Below are 21,532 nucleotides of genomic sequence, written 5' to 3'. Positions count from 1 at the left end.
CGAGATAATGTTCTCGACTTCCACACATTTTTCAAGGCCCCCAGGATTTTCGCCCCCTCCCCCACCCTATGATCCACTTCCGCTTCCATGGTTCCATCCGCTGACAGATCCACTCCCAGATATCTAAAACACTTCACTTCCTCCAGTTTTTCTCCATTCAAAACACCTCCCAATTGACTTGACCCTCAACCCTACTGTACCTAATAACCTTGCTCTTATTCACATTTACTCTTAACTTTCTTCTTCCACACACTTTTCCAAACTCAGTCACCAGCTTCTGCAGTTTCTCACATGAATCAGCCACCAGCGCTGTATCATCAGCGAACAACAACTGACTCACTTCCCAAGCTCTCTCATCCCCAACAGACTTCATACTTGCCCCTCTTTCCAAAACTCTTGCATTTACCTCCCTAACAACCCCATCCATAAACAAATTAAACAACCATGGAGACATCACACACCCCTGCCGCAAACCTACATTCACTGAGAACCAATCACTTTCCTCTCTTCCTACACGTACACATGCCTTACATCCTCGATAAAAACTTTTCACTGCTTCTAACAACTTTCCTCCCACACCATATATTCTTAATACCTTCCACAAAGCATCTCTATCAACTCTATCATATGCCTTCTCCAGATCCATAAATGCTACATACAAATCCATTTGCTTTTCTAAGTATTTCTCACATACATTCTTCAAAGCAAACACCTGATCCACACATCCTCTACCACTTCTGAAACCACACTGCTCTTCCCCAATCTGATGCTCTGTACATGCCTTCACCCTCTCAATCAATACCCTCCCATATAATTTACCAGGAATACTCAACAAACTTATACCTCTGTAATTTGAGCACTCACTCTTATCCCCTTTGCGGGGAGCGGGGGGCTGGAAATCCTCCCCTCTCGTTTTTTTTTTTTTAATTTTCCAAAAGAAGGAACAGAGGGGGCCAGGTGAGGATATTCCAAAAAAGGCCCAGTCCTCTGTTCTTAACGCTACCTCGCTAACGCGGGAAATGGCAAATAGTTTAAAAGAAAGAACTAAATTCATTTCACTTGTAATTCAAACTGCACTGCATTACTTTTAATTTGTGCTCTGTATGCATTTCTTATTGAGTTTTACTGTTTATCAATGTTTTTGTTGACGGGCTTTAAATATAGATTACTTTACACGTAAACGTGCTCAACATATTAATACATAACCACGTAATTCTTAAAAATAAACCTTTCTGTGTCTGTCTGTCAATGGAGAGAAGAAAATTGCTAAGGAGAATAGAAAAGGATAAATGTCATGATTACCTATATAAGAAAGGATACTGCCAACAGACATCAAACTACAGACCAGTCTCACTGACAGGTGTGGTCGGTAAGGTTCTGTTAAAGATAATTAAAACAAAAATGGATGACTTTCCACGGAGGAGAAATTACCTGACAGCATGGTGTTAAGGATAAAAAGTCATGTATACAAAAAATCTCTTAGATTTCTACAAGATAGCAAGCATTGTCTTAGACAAGAGGGAAGGCTGTGCGGACTGTTTGTATCTGGAAAGCCAGAAAGCATTTGAAACTGAACTGCATGGGTGGCTGATTAAGAAGTTGGGTCACCAAGCAGGATATACAATTAACTCAGCTGAAGGGAACATAGTATGCATGTCAGAGGAACCTTCTCCAAATTTGTCAAAGTGACCAGTGAAGTGCCACAGGGTTCTGTTCCAGGATCACTACTCTTCCTGATCATTGCAAATGATCTGCCTAAAGGTATGTTCCAAGTTCTGTTCCAGGATCACTACTCTTCCTGATCATTGCAAATGATCTGCCTAAAGGTATGGACTCCTACCAAAGTGAGTCAGTTGTTGGTCACTGATGATACAGTGCTGGTGGCTGATTCATGTGAGAAACTGCAGAAGCTGGTGACTGAGTTTGGTAAGGTGTGTGAAAGAAGAAAGTCGAGAGTAAATGTAAATAAGAGCAAGGTTATTAGGTACAGTAGGGTTGAGGGTCAAGTCAATTGGGAGGTAAGTTTGAATGGAGAAAAACTGGAGTAGGTGAAGTGTTTTAGATACCTGGGAGTGGATTTGGCAGCGGATGGAACCATGGAAGTGGAAGCGAATCATAGGGTCGGGGAGGGAGCAAAAATTCTGGGAGTCTTGAAGAATGTGTGGAAGTCGAGAACATTATCTCGGAAAGCAAAAATGGGTATGTTTGAAGGAATAGTGGTTCCAACAATGTTGTATGGTTGTGAGGCATGGGCTATGGATAGAGTTGTGCGCAGGAGGGTGGATGTGCTGGAAATGAGATGTTTGAGGACAATATGTGGTGTGAGGTGGTTTGATTGAGTTAGTAATGAAAGGGTAAGAGAGATGTGTGGTAATAAAAAGAGTGTGGTTGAGAGAGCAGAAGAGGGTGTTTTGAAATGGTTTGGTCACATGGAGAGAATGAGTGAGGAAAGATTGACCAAGAGGATATATGTGTCAGAGGTGGGGGGAATGAGGAGAAGTGGGTGACCTAATTGGAGGTGGAAAGATGGAGTGAAAAAGATTTTAAGTGATCGCGGCCTGAACATACAGGAGGGTGAAAGGCGTGCAAGGAATAGAATGAATTGGAACGATGTGGTATACTGGCATCGACATGCTGTCAATGGATTGAACCAGGGCATGTGAAGCATCTGGGGTAAACCATGCAAAGTTCTGTGGGGCCTGGATGTGGAAAGGGAGCTGTGGTTTCGGTGCATTATTACATGACAGCTAGAGACTGAGTGTGAATGAATGTGGCCTTTGCTGTCTTTTCCTAGCGCTACCTCGCACACATGAGGGGGGAGGGGGTTGTTATTCCATGTGTGGCGAGGTGGCGATGGGAATTAATAAAGGCAGACAGTATGAATTATGTACATGTGTATATATTTATATGTCTGTGTGTGTATATATATGTATACATTGAGATGTATAGGTATGTGGATTTGCATGTGAGGACATGTATGTATATACATGTGTATGTGGGTGGGTTGGGCTGTTCTTTTGTCTGTTTCCTTGCGCTACCTCGCTGACGCGGGAGACAGCGACAAAGAAAAAAAAAATATTCAGCTTTTGGTGATTAGTCTCCCATTATCAATCAAAAAGTGGTTGAAGATTTTTATTCCTCATCTATAGAGAGCATCAATATACTATTCATATACTATAAATATTCACACTATATAAATGAGCAACAAACAGTTACTGTAGCATAGGCTGCTTCAAGGTCAAATATAACACCAAACACCAAAATCAAGTGAATAAATTCCTTATAATGTAACATCCCATTTTTCAACTTTTACTTATAGTCCTTGTTATTTGCAGTCTAACAAGCTTTTATTGCTTTTTGTCACTTTTACACTTAAAAACAATGTCATAAAAAATGCTGCAAGCAATAAATGAGCAAAGTCTGGAAATTATGACCCAATGTGGTAATAATTCTGAATGAGGTGCTCAATAAATTTTGCGAGTTTTCAGGTTTTAGGAAGCTGCATTTTCAAATCTAAACCTGTATATACATTGAAAATAAAATGACAATTATGTGAACTGGCATTCAAGCAAAACTATACTTTATTAAATCTCTTTTTCATGCCTATGGAAAACACCATAAGTAACAAACAAGAAATATTCAACACCGTTTATTACTTCTCTGACTTGGACATGATCATATTCTATTATCAATTTCTGCTATACAAAGGAACACCACATGCAATATCTCCTCTAAGTGTTGTCTCTGTGCACTAGAATCATGAGAATTATAAAGCCCACTGCAAAATTTAGCCTGCAAAAAGCAATATTCTACTTCAAATATATCACAATAAATCATAAACACATACCTGCAGCTCCTATATTTTCTGCAAGGAATCTACCAATCTTCTCAGTATTTGCACTGTTGCCAAGTTTAGCCATTTTTCGCTTAAGGTACTGCGGATCTAGAATAAAAAAAAAACATCCATGCTTGTAAAACCAAAACCATGCAAAACGATTATCAAACCAAATCAAATATGCAAAACAATTATCTAACCAAATAAAAAACAAAGCATATTACGAAAACATGCAAAATAAAATAACCAGACACCAAGCAAACATTGTTAAACTATCGAACAAGTGATAAAATATAAATTTCTATTAGAAATACAAATGCGCAAAACAAAATCAAAGGTACAAAACCAATAACATGCATAATCTTTTCTCAAGAAGAAGGTAAGAAATCCATACAAGTTTAATTACATTTTATTTTCTACTGAATTATACATAGAAACAATTTGTGACATTACAAGGTCTTCTAAAAAGCCTATTCATCAATACACCTATCAAGTAGTAAGAAAAGGTGATGAATCAAAATACTGTATCTAAAACTGAGTTCTTTTTATCTTTCACTCACTGAGCAAATTTTTCAAGACACAGCATGGTTAAATATATCATATCATATAGAAAATTATTCTATCCTGACATATGCATAACAAAGAAAGTAAAAGAATATCTCAGCTTCCTGGGTACATGATATGGTCATATATAAGCTGCAGAATGAAAACTAACAAAATTTGGTAGTAACTACAGGATGGTGTACCAGGAATATACTGAAACACCATCAATTTGCACTTATTCAGCCCTGGTTGACAATTTATTCATCATGCATCCTACACACTTCACTGATGTGAATGATCGATAATGAGTATCATCCCTCCTTTAACACTTTATCAAAAGAGGCAAAATAATTATGAGTAACCTGATGGACATTATTAATCACTGCACTTCTATGATAATCCTTAACCATCGAATGATATATCAACCAATCTATTGGAGAACAAACTTTTATCCCACAACTGTTGCTTTTTAATAAGCATGTAAAAAGTACAGTAACACTATAGGCATTTTTTAATTAATTTGTATCTCCTGATAATGGCAATGAAGAATAGTGGCATTATCACCAAACAATAGCATGCAAATTATGATTTTTGACTTCCCTAAATCTTTTCAAATAGTCTTTCCTATTAATCATCACACACAGCCTTCATTATCATGGGCTACACTAATATTGTAACAGTAACAAATGTTAACTACATAAGACAAACACCCTGAGCATCAATCATGGCAACAAACTTGGTACATGAAGCACTACAATCGAAACTCTTTGACCACAACCATCAGAAAAGCTACAACTGGAAATCAGCGTAGTGTATAATTCATATAAAGCAAACTTACAAGGCATGTACACCATATCAAATCAACAGTGATGGTTCATTCAACTAATAATATAACAACTACCTCTGAAAAAATAATGACACACAACTAGCATCAAAATTACATTACAAGAAGTTGAAACCTTATCACACTGCTACCATACAGACACAGCAATTAACATCATGCAAAATAATTACTAATTACATGATGTTACAAAGATGAACAACAAAAGAATGAGTTATCTATACTTCTTTGTCTGATACCAAAAATAAATAATGTTCTTCAAAGTTTACATCTGAATTGAAAGCTTTTCAAGCTTTCTCTCTTCAATCTTTTAGACATAATTTTGAAAATTTGCTTATACATAATACAGATTTCTAATTTGACTTGTCACCTAACAGCAAGGGCACTATCTCAAGAACTGCAAGCACAATAAAAATAATGCTGAAGAATTATTAATACATTGACTAACATGTATCTGTTCAGGGTACCTTAAATATTAACAACTCTAATTTCATAGTCTTAAAAAATTATTCTCTATTCTCACTCCTACTTTTCATTAAATAAATCTCTACTCAAACTCCCATTAATTTTCAATTTCAGACAACATACTTCAGGTATGAGGAACAGGAACTCAAAGATACTGATGCCTGAAGCATAATGTTTTAAGTTAAAAAATGGAAGCAGTACTCAGAATGCACCCTCTGTAGGCACTAAGCATCACAAGTAGGTAAAAGGTCGATATGAAAATCAAACTGAACATTCAACTACATGATGACCTTTCCATGAGAAATACTTATACCCTTTCATATCTTTTATTTTCAGCTAAACTGAACAACGCTTTTGCCCTTGTATATACATTACATCATTTTTCCTCCCAGTCTCTCACTAACTATCCCATGGATTCCCTTCATGCTTTCATGGATCCCTTGAGTTCTGCAAAATCCAGTTTTAAAAAGCTCTGGTCAAATAGCTTGGAGATGGTGCTGTGGCAGAAAACTCTACAGCCACTTGCCTATCACTATATTTTCTTTATGTACCAAAAAAAGATGGATCAAACACATATATAAGATGTAAAAAGGTAAACCTGAATCTGAAAAATTACTGAACCTGAAAAATTACTTATCATTACAAATACACAAAAGAACTGAAACTTTCTTACTCCACCTATTTCAAAGGATGATCAAACGTCTAAAAATGCCATGGATTGTGTTAGATGCTTAAGAGCATAAAATGAATTAACAGAGGAAATTCTCTTAGGGGATATTCTTATAAAAATCATATTCTTTGTAACTTTGTCTCTTCCCAAGCACCAGGCACTGATGTCCTCAAAACTAATGCAAAATAAAATTACTCTGGAGAGGTATAATCCTTAATAAGATCTTATACACAATCAAAGAGGTCATGAGGTAATCTTACACAAAAAATGAATGAATATATTATCATTATTTCGTTATTACACTTAATCGCTGTTTCCCACGTCAGCAAGGTAGCACCAGGAAACAGACGAAGAATGGCCCATCCACTCAAATATATATATATATATATATATATATATATATATATATATATATATGTTTTTTTTTTTTGCTTTGTCGCTGTCTCCCGCGTTTGCGAGGTAGCGCAAGGAAACAAATGAAAGAAATGGCCCAACCCACCCCCATACACATGTATATACATACGTCCACACACACAAATATACATACCTACACAGCTTTCCATGGTTTACCCCAAACGCTTCACATGCCCTGATTCAATCCACTGACAGCACGTCAACCCCAGTATACCACATCGATCCAATTCACTCTATTCCTTGCCCTCCTTTCACCCTCCTGCATGTTCAGGCCCCGATCACACAAAATCTTTATCACTCCATCTTTCCACCTCCAATTTGGTCTCCCACTTCTCCTCGTTCCCTCCACCTCCGACACATATATCCTCTTGGTCAATCTTTCCTCACTCATTCTCTCCATGTGCCCAAACCATTTCAAAACACCCTCTTCTGCTCTCTCAACCACGCTCTTTTTATTTCCACACATCTCTCTTACCCTTACGTTACTTACTCGATCAAACCACCTCACACCACACATTGTCCTCAAACATCTCATTTCCAGCACATCCATCCTCCTGCGCACAACTCTATCCATAGCCCACACCTCGCAACCATACAACATTGTTGGAACCACTATTCCTTCAAACATACCCATTTTTGCTTTCCAAGATAATGTTCTCGACTTCCACACATTCTTCAAGGCTCCCAGGATTTTCGCCCCCTCCCCCACCCTATGATCCATTTCCGCTTCCATGGTTCCATCCGCTGCCAGATCCACTCCCAGATATCTAAAACACTTTACTTCCTCCAGTTTTTCTCCATTCAAACTTACCTCCTAATTGACTTGACCCTCAACCCTACTGTACCTAATAACCTTGCTCTTATTCACATTTACTCTTAACTTTCTTCTTTCACACACTTTTCCAAACTCAGTCACCAGCTTCTGCAGTTTCTCACATGAATCAGCCACCAGCACTGTATCATCAGCAAACAACAACTGACTCACTTCCCAAGCTCTCTCATCCACAACAGACTTCATACTTGCCCCTCTTTCCAAAACTCTTGCATTCACCTCCCTAACAACTCCATCCATAAACAAATTAAACAACCATGGAGACATCACACACCCCTGCCGCAAACCTACATTCACTGAGAACCAATCACTTTCCTCTCTTCCTACACGTACACATGCCTTACATCCTCGATAAAAACTTTTCACTGCTTCTAACAACTTGCCTCCCACACCATATATTCTTAATACCTTCCACAGAGCATCTCTATCAACTCTATCATATGCCTTCTCCAGATCCATAAATGCTACATACAAATCCATTTGCTTTTCTAAGTATTTCTCACATACATTCTTCAAAGCAAACACCTGATCCACACATCCTCTACCCCTTCTGAAACCACACTGCTCTTCCCCAATCTGATGCTCTGTACATGCCTTCACCCTCTCAATCAATACCCTCCCACATAATTTACCAGGAATACTCAACAAACTTATACCTCTGAAATATATATATATATATATATATATATATATATATATATATATATATATATATATATATATATATATATTATCCCTGGGGATAGGGGAGAAAGAATACTTCCCACGTATTCCCTGCGTGTCGTAGAAGGCGACTAAAAGGGGAGGGAGCGGGTGGCTGGAAATCCCCCCCTTTCTTGTTTTTTTTAATTTTCCAAAAGAAGGAACAGAGAAGGGGGTCAGGTGAGGATATTCCCTCTAAGGCCCAGTTCTATCTTCTTAACGCTACCTTGCTAACGCGGGCAATGGCAAATAGTAAAGTGTGTGAAAGAAGAAAGTTAAGAGTGAATGTGAATAAAAGCAAGGTTATTAGGTACAGTAGGGTTGAGGGTCAAGTCAATTGGGAGGTGAGTTTGAATGGAGAAAAACTGGAGGAAGTGAAGTGTTTTAGATATCTGGGAGTGGATCTGGCAGCGGATGGAACCATGGAAGCGGAAGTGGATCATAGGGTGGGGGAGGGGGCGAAAATTCTGGGGGCCTTGAAGAATGTGTGGAAGTCGAGAACATTATCTCGGAAAGCAAAAATGGGTATGTTTGAAGGAATAGTGGTTCCAACAATGTTGTATGGTTGCGAGGCGTGGACTATGGATAGAGTTGTGCGCAGGAGGATGGATGTGCTGGAAATGAGATGTTTGAGGACAATGTGTGGTGTGAGGTGGTTTGATCGAGTAAGTAACGTAAGGGTAAGAGAGATGTGTGGAAATAAAAAGAGCGTGGTTGAGAGAGCAGAAGAGGGTGTTTTGAAATGGTTTGGTCACATGGAGAGAATGAGTGAGGAGAGATTGACCAAGAGGATATATGTGTCGGAGGTGGAGGGAACGAGGAGAAGAGGGAGACCAAATTGGAGGTGGAAAGATGGAGTAAAAAAGATTTTGTGTGATCGGGGCCTGAACATGCAGGAGGGTGAAAGGAGGGCAAGGAATAGAGTGAATTGGAGTGATGTGGTATACCGGGGTTGACGTGTTGTCAGTGGATTGAATCAAGGCATGTGAAGCGTCTGGGGTAAACCATGGAAAGCTGTGTAGGTATGTATATTTGCATGTGTGGACGTATGTATATACATGTGTATGGGGGGGTTGGGCCATTTCTTTCGTCTGTTTCCTTGCACTACCTCGCAAACGCGGGAGACAGCGACAAAGTATAATATAATATATATAATATATATTTTTTATATTTATATATATTCTTTCTTTTCTTTCAAACTCTTCGCCATTTCCCGCATCAGCGAGGTAGCGTTAAGAACAGAGGACTGGGCCTTGAGGGAATACCCTCACCTGGCCCAATTCTCTGTTCCTTCTTTTGGAAAAAAAAAAATATATATATATATATATATATATATATATATATAAATGCCCACTTACACACACACATACATACATATCAACATATACATACACATACATAGACATACACATTTATCTATCTTATTATACTTTGTTGCTGTCTTCCACATTAGCAAGGTAGTGCAAGGAAACAGATGAAAGAATGGCCCAACCCACCTACATACACATGTATATACAGACACGTCCATACACACACATATACATACCTATGCATTTCTACATATACAATATATACATACACAGACATATACATATATAAGCATACACATACATACACATTGGAAAGGATCACAATTTTGCGCGTGATCAAGATATTCCTATGAGTCCACGGGGACTCATAGGAATATATACACATATGGTGGCTGATTCATGTGAGAAACTGCAGAAGCTGGTGACTGAGTTTGGAAAAGTGTGTGAAAGAAGAAAGTTAAGAGTAAATGTGAATAAGAGCAAGGTTATTAGGTACAGTAGGGTTGAGGGTCAAGTCAATTGGGAGGTAAGTTTGAATGGAGAAAAACTGGAGGAAGTAAAGTGTTTTAGATATCTGGGAGTGGATCTGGCAGCGGATGGAACCATGGAAGCGGAAGTGAATCATTGGGTGGGGGAGGGGGCGAAAATCCTGGGAGCCTTGAAGAATGTGTGGAAGTCGAGAACATTATCTCGAAAGGCTAAAATGGGTATGTTTGAAGGAATAGCGGTTCCAACAATGTTGTATGGTTGCGAGGCGTGGGCTATGGATAGAGTTGTGCGCAGGAGGGTGGATGAGCTGGAAATGAGATGTTTGAGGACAATGTGTGGTGTGAGGTGGTTTGATCGAGTAAGTAATGTAAGGGTAAGAGAGATGTGTGGAAATAAAAAGAGCGTGGTTGAGAGAGCAGAAGAGGGTGTTTTGAAATGGTTTGGGCACATGGAGAGAATGAGTGAGGATAGATTGACCAAGAGGATATATGTGTTGGAGGTGGAGGGAACGAGGAGAAGTGGGAGACCAAATTGGAGGTGGAAAGATGGAATGAAAAAGATTTTGTGTGATCGGGGCCTGAACATGCAGGAGGGTGAAAGGCGGGCAAGGAATAGAGTGAACTGAATCGATGTGGTATACCGGGGTTGACGTGCTGTCAGTGGATTGAATCAGGGCATGTGAAGCGTCTGGGGTAAACCATGGAAAGTTGTGTGGGGCCTGGATGTGGAAAAGGAGCTGTGGTTTCGGGCATTATTGCATGACAGCTAGAGACTGAGTGTGAACGAATGGGGCCTTTGTTGTCTTTTCCTAGTGCTACCTCGCACACATGAGGGGGGAGGAGGATGGTATTCCATGTGTGGCGGGGTGGCGATGGGAATGAATAAAGGCAGACAGTTTGAATTGTGTGCATGGGTATATATGTATGTGTCTGTGTGTGTATATATATGTGTACATTGAGATGTATAGGTATGTATATTTGTGTGTGTGGACGTGTATGTATATACATTGTGTATGGGGGTGGGTTGGGCCATTTCTTTCGTCTGTTTCCTTGCGCTACCTCGCAAACGCGGGAGACAGCGACAAAGCAAAATAATAATAATAATAATAAATACATATTCATACTTGCTTGCCTTAATCCATTCCTGTTGCAATCAATACTCCCCGCTTTAGCGAGGTTACACCAGGAAAACAGGCAAAAACACCACATTCATTCACACTCAGTCTCTAGCTGTCATGTGTAATGCATCAAAACCACAGCTCCCTATCCACATCCAAGCCCCACAGACCTTTCCATGGTTTAGCCTAGATGCCTTTCATGCCCTAGTTTAGTCCACTGACAGCATGTTGGACCCAGTATACCACATCATTCCAATTCACTCTATTCCTTGCATGCCTCTCACTCTCCAGTATATTCAGGCACCGATCGCTCAAAATCTTTTTCACTCCATCCTTCCACCTCCAATTTGGTCTCCCGCTTCTCCTTCTTCCCTCCACCTCTGATACATATATCCTCTTTGTCAATCTTTCCTCATTCATTCTCTCCATATGTCCAAACCATTTCAATGCCCCCTCTTCTGCTCTCTCATCCACACTCTTTTTATTCCCACACATCTCCCTTACCCTTTCATTATTTACTTGATAAAACCACCTCACACCACAAACTGTCCTCAAGCATTTCATTTCCTACATATCCACCCTCCTCCATACAACCCTATCTACCCTATGCCTCGCAACCATATAACACTGCTGGAACTGCTACTCCCTCAAACATACCCACTTTTGCTCTCTGAGATAATGTTCTCTCTTTCCGCACATTCTTCATCGCTCCCAGAACCTTCGCTCCCTCCCCCACCCTGTGACTCACTTCCTTTCTTAAGGTTCCATGTGCTACTCAGTCCATTCCCAGATATCTAAAACACTTCAATTCCTCCAATTTTTCTCCATTCAAACTTACATCCCAGTTGACTTGTCTTTAAACAATGCTGAAACGAATAACTTTGCTCTTATTCACATTTACTCTCAACTTTCTTTCGCACACTTTTCCAACCCAGTCACCAACTTCTGCAGTTTCTAATCTGAATCAGCCACCAGTGTTGCATCATCAGGGAACAACAAGAATATGGGAGAAAGAATGCTTCACCCTTATTCCCTATGTGTCATAGAAAAAAACTTCGAGGGGCATGAACAAGGAACTAGAAACCCTTCCCTTTTTGCCTTTCAATTTCTAAATGATGAAACAAAAGAAGCCAGGCAAGGACTTTCCTCTTGGCCAAATGCATGTTTGCTGCACTACATAACTCTGCAGGAAATGGAGAACATATATAAAAGATATATAACTCTGTGCATGTAAACACTTATACACAAACTTCCTGGCCCAGGAGTCATTCAAACTTTACAAGGCTCCTACAATGTTCAGAAAGCCAGCCACATCCACCAGTTTGGATCATATGATGTCACCTAAAATTAGCAAGTGAAGGCATAAAAGCACCAATTGAGGACTGTTCAAATTATCCACATAACTACCCATCTGAACAAGCTTCCACCAAACAAGAAGCAACATAAAGCTACTAACTGTAAACAACTCCAAAGGTTTTGATTTGTCCAGCTAGTCAAGTGTTTACAATTTGTTTGTCACTTAAAAATGAAATTCAAGTAAAACTGCCTGAAAGATGAGAGGATGAGACCTATGTGTAAGTATCTAATATGTGATGAAGCGCACTCTGTCAGAGAAGTATTGGGGATTTGCAGTGTATGACCTCCTTTCCTTGAATTCATGTTGTCTCCCAATTAGGTAGTTTCTCGACTGTTTTCTCGACAGTAAGTAGTTATTCAATTGCTTTCTCATCATCTTTCCCAGCATTTTTGAGGTTAAAACTTGTTAAGGATACAAAGCTATAATTTGGAACAATTTTCTGAACAACTTGCTTAACCCATTCACTGAAGTAAGGTCATATAAATCACAGTATCATATTTTCAGTTCACTGCAGCTGGGATGCATATGATCAAAATTCTTAAGTCAGCCATCTCTACCTCATGAAGAAATATATAGCCATTAATGCTTAAAATAGCATCAAATGCATTGTTACCAAATGTTACAACCTAGTTTAGTTCCTGACACCCCTCAGTCAAAGAGAATTATGAGAATAAGTCAAGGAGGCTTGTACATGACCTGTGCCCTAATTTCATGTAATAAACTATGAAACTGTAATTGTGCTTCATTGATGCAATATCACCAAAGGACATCTTAACCAAAACTATGCAGAGTCTGCTAATGCATGTACACATACTTACATACATTACTCTTTTCTCTTTTTCTTTACTGATTGCCATTTCCAGTATTAGAGAGGTAAAGCCAGGAACAGATGAAGAAAGGCCACATCCACTCATCTCCATTCTCTAGTTGTCATTTGTAATGTACTGAAATCATAACTCTTTATACAAAACCGGACTCCACCAACCTTTCCATTATCTACTCTAGACATTTCACATGCCCTGGCTCAGTCCAATGACAGCACATTTACCACAATATACCACATTATTCCAATTTGCTCTATACTATACACGCCTTTCACCCTCCTGCCTGTTCAGGCCCCAATCACTCAAAATCTTTTTCACTCCATCCTTCCATCTACAATTTGGTCTCCCTGTTCTCCTTCCTCCCTCCACCTCTGACATATGTATCCTCTTTGTCATCCAATCCTCACTCTCCATATGTTCAAACCATATCAGCATACCTTCTGCTCTCTCAACTACACTATTTCTATTACCACACCTCTCTCTTATCCTTTCATTACTTTGCCAATCCTACAACCTCACACGACATATTGTCCTCAAACATTTCATTTTCAGCACAACCACCCTCCCCCACACAGTCATGTTTATAGCCTATGCATCACATCCATATATTAATGTTAAGACTACTATACCTTCAAAACATACCCAGTTTTGCCATCCTAAATAATGATTTCTCTTTCCATACATTTTTCAGTGTTCTCAGAACCTTCACCCACTTACACTTCAAAATCACTGTCATGCCCGCTCCCAGCTATCTAAAATACTTTTCTTCCTTCAATTTCTCTCCATTCAAACTCAAAACCCAACTAATCTACCACTCAACTCTACTAATACTAATAACCTTGCTTTTAGTTGCATTTACTCTCAAATTCCTCCTTTCACACATCCATCCACATTCAGTGAAAAACTGCAGCTTCTCACTCGAATCTCCCACCAGTACTGACTGTAACATCAGCAACCAACAACTGACTCACTTTCCAGGCCCTCTTATCTCCTATAGACAGCACACTTGCCCCTCTCTGCAAGATTTTTGCATTTATCTCCCACCATCCAATCCATAAACAAATAAAACAACCATGGTAATGTCACAAACCCCTGCCAAAGACTAAACTTCTCTTGGAACCATTCACTCTCCTCTCTTCCTACTCATACACATAGCTTACACCCTTGATAAAAACTTCTTACTGATTGAGACTTTATACAAATTGGATAGCTTCTTGTAGGCAAAACTTGTAAACAATTCCCTCTCTTGTCCACATCATAAAAAATTTTATGACAGGCATGTTGCCAAACCCAAACAAACCAACCTGAACACCACCATCCGGTAATGCTTGTTTACCAATGGTGTCTTAGCTACATCTCTTCCTTGTACATCAACTGACTGTTTTACATCTATCTCATTCTTGTATCTCCCCTGACGATGTGATCATTATATGAAAGTGCACTTGGAAGCTTATTGTGTTTCATGTTCCTTTTTTTTCTGCATATACTAGATCAAGTGCACCACTGTAACCTCTTGCAACACATGTACATATTCATACTTACTCACCTTCATCCATTCCTGGCACCACTCCACCCACAGGAAACTGCATCGCCACCCCCTGCATCAGCAAGGTATCACCCAGAAACAGACAAAGGATGGTGACATTCACTCACATCCACAAATGAGCTGTCATGTGTAATATACTCAAACCACAGCTTCCCATCCACAAACCTTTCCATAGTTTACCCCAGATGTTTCACATGCCCTTGTTCAGTCCATTAATGGCACACTGACCCTAGTATACCACATTATTCCAATTTACTCTATTCCATGCACACCTCTAACCCTCCTGTATGTTCAGGCACCAATCGCTCAAAATCTTTTTCACTCCATCCTTCCACCTCCAATTTGGTCTCCCACTTCTTGCTCCCTCCACCTCTGACACATATATCCTCTTCATCAATCTTTCCTCACTCATTCTCTCCACATGTCTAAACCATTTCAACACACCCTCTTCCACTCTCTCAACCACACTATTTCTATTTCCACACATCTCTCTTACCCTTTCATAGCTTACTAGATCAAACCACCTCACACCACATATCGTCCTCAAGCATTTCATTTCCAACACATCCACCCACCTCTGTACAACCCTATCTATAGCCCATGCCTCAACCATATAATATTGTTGGAACTACTATTTCTTCAAACATGCACATTTTTGCTCTCTGAAATAAGATTCCTCTTTCTACACATTCTTCATCACTCCCAGAACTTCTCCCACTCCACCACCCCATGACTCACTTCCACTGCCATGGTTCCATTCGCTGCCAAGTCCACTCCCAGCTATCTAAGACACTTCACTTCCCCCAGTATTTCTCCATTCAAAGTCACCTCACAACTGATTTATCCCTCAACCCTGATGAACCTAATAGCCTTGCTTTTATTCACATTTATTCTCAACTTTCTCGTTTCACACACTCATCCAATCTCAGTCACCAACTTCTGCAGTTTCTCACCTGAACTTATATGCATACATATGTACATATTTTTCATACATGTTCAATACTTCCCACATTTGTGTGGCAGCACCCAGAACAAAGTAATTACCTCATTTACTTATCCATTCTCAAGCCATCACGTATAATATATCAGTACCATAGACTCCTAGCCAAGACCAGTCCCCAAATACTGCTTCATGTGCCCCGGTTCAGCAATTTGCATCCCATCCACACACTGTATCATCCATATTCAAGAATATCAAATACTCTACAACATCAGGAATTTCTCCAACTTGCTCCAAAGAACACTACACTGCATGGCAACTTTTGCAGTATTTAACTCACAAAATCTTAAGCATCCAAAACTGAGCCTCACTTAATTGCATACAACTGTCACCGACAATAAAAGCAGTTGCTGCTCAGGGGTAACTCTACAAGTTAAAAACTGGTTGTTAATTACCTGCTATATGAATAAGTAACTTGCTAATGGATTCAAGTTCTTAGTTCAGGAATTAACAGCTAGGCAAATGCAAACAGCAACTCTACTACTGAAAAAATTATGACAATAATCTTCTTACAAAAGTTTAACTGGATGTTTTCACTTTCAACAAATTAATTCGTATCAAAACAAGAGATTCTGTACATAAGTAAGAGTCTTAGATACTTTAAAGTGATAAACAGAACATCAACACTTGTAAAACTGGAAACAGATATCACTAATGGAAAGAGGTATAGCTAGATGAAATACGTCACTCTTTGATTCACATGAGCCTGTTGGATGGATCAAACTTCTGAGTATTTCCAAAAAATATGTTGTTCAGCTGTGCCTCAAATGGCATGTTTGAGGTAGCAATCTTTCTGGGTCATTCCCACACCCTCAAGAAGCACATACACAGAATACGGATCAATATTTACCACTATACATAAACATAAACCTATAACTCACATGTACTAGCTTAATCACACACCAACCCATTCAACTACTTATCACAACCAAGTTCATATTCTTCCAAACTCGCTCACAAAGTCATTCATTCTCTGCACTTCTAACAATCAGCAATAACAAGAGAGTCATTAGCATGTTTTCTAATATAATATAACACTACTATTCTATAAAGAATTGCAAAGAGAAAAAATTTGTTTAAAGAAAAGATCATGTTCAATGCTCAGAGCCCTTGTGACTGTTTACACCAAAAGCTGAATAACCCAATGTTTAATGGTAAATTCCATGTTAATCGTAAAGTAAATGTCACACTTTCAGACAGCAAAATCAGCCAGAAAATAAACCAATCATACTTCATGAGAACCACAAAGTAAGGCTACAGCCACAATCAAAATCACCAGATTTGTCTGGTCTAAAATTTAGTGCATGTTTTCTAAATCACTCAAATTTCCCACTATTTTCTTAAGTCTTTAAACTTTTCTCAAGCATTTGTAAGTATTCTAAAAAGTGATCTAAAAATACAGTTCTAAATATGCATTCTAAGGATCTTATACCATATCAGTATGTTATTCAGCAAGCCTATAATAACAATTTTGTGATAACAGAAACCAAGTCCGGCTTGGATATACTCTCGATGGCTGAACATTAATGGCTGTCCAATTAACTGGAATATGATTTTTGGAATACATCTTAAGCACAGTTCAAGTGCTTCCATGTTTCATTTTTTCCTATTTTGGTAGTAAAGACATAAAAGTATAGACAGGAAAGTTAAAAAGCCTGATCAAGTAGAGTTACCTCAGTTCAATATTAATCTTTAAACTTTTCTTCCAGCCAAGCAGTGCAGTATCTTAAATGTTCAACCATGATTTGAACACATATACAGCAGAATAAATTCAACTGTATACAGGTCTTCAAATGCCTAAAACCAAAATGAGTTTCAGCTGAATCTCTTTTCCTTTTGGAGATAACCTTAAATATCACTTTTAAAGGCAATGTATTGTACATCAGTAAGCGATGGAACTCTTCCTTTTCATATTCTCATGTCTTTCTCATGAAATACTGTAAAATTTGCCACTTCATAAGGGTAAGTGTTTCACCTCTTCAATTCCTTCTATCAATTTTCCCTATCTTTTATCACCTTTCTTATGTTTCATTAATGAATGACCTCAATCGAGCTTTCTGTCACAGACTGGAGCATCTGCCATACATACATGTTCATACACCCATACCACCAGCATTGATGAATATGAACTGAAACCACAGCTCCCTATTCACCTCTAGGCCCCACAGACCTTTCCATGGTTTACCCCAGATGTTTCACATGTTCTGGATCAATCCATTGACAGCACGTTGACCCCAGTATACCACATCGTTCCAATTCACTCTATTCCTTGCACACCTCTCATCCTCCTGCATGTTCAGGCCCCAATCGCTCAAAATCCCTTTCACTCCATCCTTCCACCTCCAATTTGGTCTCCCACTTCTCGTTCCCTCCACCTCTGACACATATATCCTCTTTGTCAATCTTTCTTCACTCATTCTCTCCATATGTCCAAACAACTTCAAAACACCCTCTTCTGCTCTCTCAACCACACTCTTTCTATTACCACACATCTCTCTTAAAGTGTGGGAAAGAAGAAAGCTGAGAGTAGATGTGAATAAGAGCAAGGTTATTAGGTACAGTAGGGTTGAGGGACAAGTCAATTGGGAGGTAAGTTTGAATGGGGAAAAACTAGAGGAAGTGAAGTGCTTTAGATATCTGGGAGTGGATTTGGCAGCAGATGGAACCATGGAAGCAGAAGTGAGTCACAGGGTGGGGGAGGGGGCGAAAGTTTTGGGGGCATTGAAAAATGTGTGGAAGGCGAGAACATTATCTCGGAAAGCAAAAATGGGTATGTATGAAGGAATAGATGTTCCAACAATGTTATATGGTTGCGAGGCGTGGGCTATAGATAGAGTTGTGCGGAGGAGGGTGGATGTGCTGGAAATGAGATGTCTGAGGACAATATGTGGTGTGAGGTGGTTTGATACAGTAAGTAATAACAGGGTAAGAGAGATGTGTGGTAATAAAAAGAGTGTGGTTGAGAGAGCAGAAGAGGGTGTTTTGAAATGGTTTGGTCACATGGAGAGAATGAGTGAGGAAAGATTGACCAAGAGAATATATGTGTCGGGGGTGGAGGGAACGAGAAGTGGGAGACCAAATTGGAGGTGGAAAGATGGAGTGAAAAAGATTTTGAGTGATTGGGGCCTGAACATGCAGGAGGGTGAAAGGTGGGCAAGGAATAGAGTGAATTGGATCAATGTGGTATACCAGGGTCGACGTGCTGTCAATGGATTGAATCAGGGCATGTGAAGCATCTGGGGTAAACCATGGAAAGTTGTGTGGGGCCTGGATGTGGAAAGAGCGCTGTGGTTTCGGGCATTATTACATGACAGCTAGAGACTGAGTGTGAACGAATGGGGGCTCTGTTGTCTTTTCCTAGCACTACCTCGCACACATGAGGGGGGAGGGGGAGGTTATTCCATGTGTGGCGTGGTGGCGATGGGAATAAATAAAGGCAGACAGTATGAATTATGTACATGTGTATATATGTATATGTCTGTGTGTGTATATATATATATGTACATTGAGATGTATAGGTATGTATATTTGCGTGGATGGACGTGTATGTATATACATGGGTGTGGAGGTGGGTTGGGCCATTTCTTTCATCTGTTTCCTTGCGCTACCTCGCAAATGCGGGAGACAGCGACAAAGCAAAATAAATAAATAAAAAAAAAATATATATATATATATATATATATATATATATATATATATATATATATATATATATATATATATATTTTTTTTTTTTTTTTTTTTTTTTATACTTTGTCGCTGTCTCCCGCGTTTGCGAGGTAGCGCAAGGAAACAGACAAAAGAAATGGCCCAACCCCCCCCCATACACATGTATATACATACGTCCACACACACAAATATACATACCTACACAGCTTTCCATGGTTTACCCCAGATGCTTCACATGCCCTGATTCAATCCACTGACAGCACGTCAACCCCGGTATACCACATCGCTCCAATTCACTCTATTCCTTGCCCTCCTTTCACCCTCCTGCATGTTCAGGCCCCGATCACACAAAATCTTTTTCACTCCATCTTTCCACCTCCAATTTGGTCTCCCTCTTCTCCTTGCTCCCTCCACCTCCAACACATATATCCTCTTGGTCAATCTTTCCTCACTCATCCTCTCCATGTGCCCAAACCACTTCAAAACACCCTCTTCTGCTCTCTCAACCACGCTCTTTTTATTTCCACACATCTCTCTTACCCTTACGTTACTCACTCGATCAAACCAGCTCACACTACACATTGTCCTCAAACATCTCATTTCCAGCACATCCATCCTCCTGCACACAACTCTATCCATAGCCCACGCCTCGCAACCATACAACATTGTTGGAACCACTATTCCTTCAAACATACCCATTTTTGCTTTCCGAGATAATGTTCTCGACTTCCACACATTCTTCAAGGCCCCCAGAATTTTCGCCCCCTCCCCCACCCTATGATCCACTTTCGCTTCCATGGTTCCATCCGCTGCCAGATCCACTCCCAGATATCTAAAACACTTCACTTCCTCCAGTCATGTGAAGTGTCTGGGATAAACTATGGAAATGTTAGTGGCGCCTGGATGTGAATAGGGAGCTGCGGTTTCAGTATATTACACATGACAGTTTCTTCCAGCATGACCTTCAGTCACCTCCTGTAGATCACAGTTTGCAAGTCATCTCACTCACAATCACATCACAGGAACCTGAAATTATGCTAACCACAACAAACATGCAACACTACATCAGCAATTACTCTGACTCACTCAAAACAGGATGCCTGCATCCCAACAAAAATCTGCAACAATCATGAACCCAACCTACACACTCCCATAACCTTGAATGGTCAACTACTCATGCTCATCAAAACTCCAAACACACTAGATATCACATATAACACACATGAACTAACTCCCCATACCACAAACATGAATATAATGACCGAAATACAAACTAAATGTGCTTAGAGCATTTATCAGCAGCAGTTTTGGGCATAAAAAGGAATCCCTTCACATCTATATACAATTCCTATGCTCCACCCTAATCTATGCCTTAACTGCTTGGTCATCCACTAACTCAAAAGGAAACATAAACAAAGTTGCAAAGCACACAAAACAGGAAACTCAAAACAATCACCAGCTACCTAGCAATGAAAAACATTCAACACCTATGTAAAGGAACAAAATTACTTCCAATTCAGTGTCATTTCTTTGCAATAGCACTATATCCCTCAACTCACACCACTCCATGCCTAATCACCAATGCCAAGTAGATATAAAATGATTAATCCTGCTTCTTATTTCAACAACATGAACCCACCGATCTCCCCTGCCCTAATAAACATGATTCTGACAAAAAAATGTACACACTGAAATGACTTGATAGGCATCTTACAACTGCCCTTCCAACCCAGTCAAAAATTCCACTGCACCAGACATACACCAATATCAAACAATATTTACTAATCACGTGCAAGTTAAACTTTATCGCCTGCTTTCTGGACACCACCTATCCCTCCATCCTTACAAACACCAATTCAAATTATCACAAGACCTTTTATGCCAATGCATCTTACAACTGCCCTTCAAACCCAGTCAG

The 21,532-nt window shown here is 39.6% G+C and overlaps 1 protein-coding gene across 8 annotated transcripts in view; it reads right to left on the bottom strand.

Annotated features, from left to right (window-relative positions):
* Positions 1-21,532, bottom strand: part of LOC139762302 (proto-oncogene c-Rel-like) — a 280,381-nt gene that overhangs the window by 105,371 nt on the left and 153,478 nt on the right. For all 8 annotated transcript variants that reach the window (XM_071686905.1, XM_071686903.1, XM_071686902.1 and 5 more), the window contains one exon: positions 3,848-3,943. In XM_071686905.1, coding sequence (XP_071543006.1) covers positions 3,848-3,943 — 96 coding nt within the window. The remainder of the gene's footprint in view (positions 1-3,847; positions 3,944-21,532) is intronic.

This window comes from Panulirus ornatus, chromosome 43, assembly GCF_036320965.1.
Source record: "Panulirus ornatus isolate Po-2019 chromosome 43, ASM3632096v1, whole genome shotgun sequence".
Taxonomy (NCBI): domain Eukaryota; kingdom Metazoa; phylum Arthropoda; class Malacostraca; order Decapoda; family Palinuridae; genus Panulirus; species Panulirus ornatus.
Note: the sequence above shows the minus strand (reverse complement) of the source record. Positions and strands in the feature narration are given on the sequence as shown.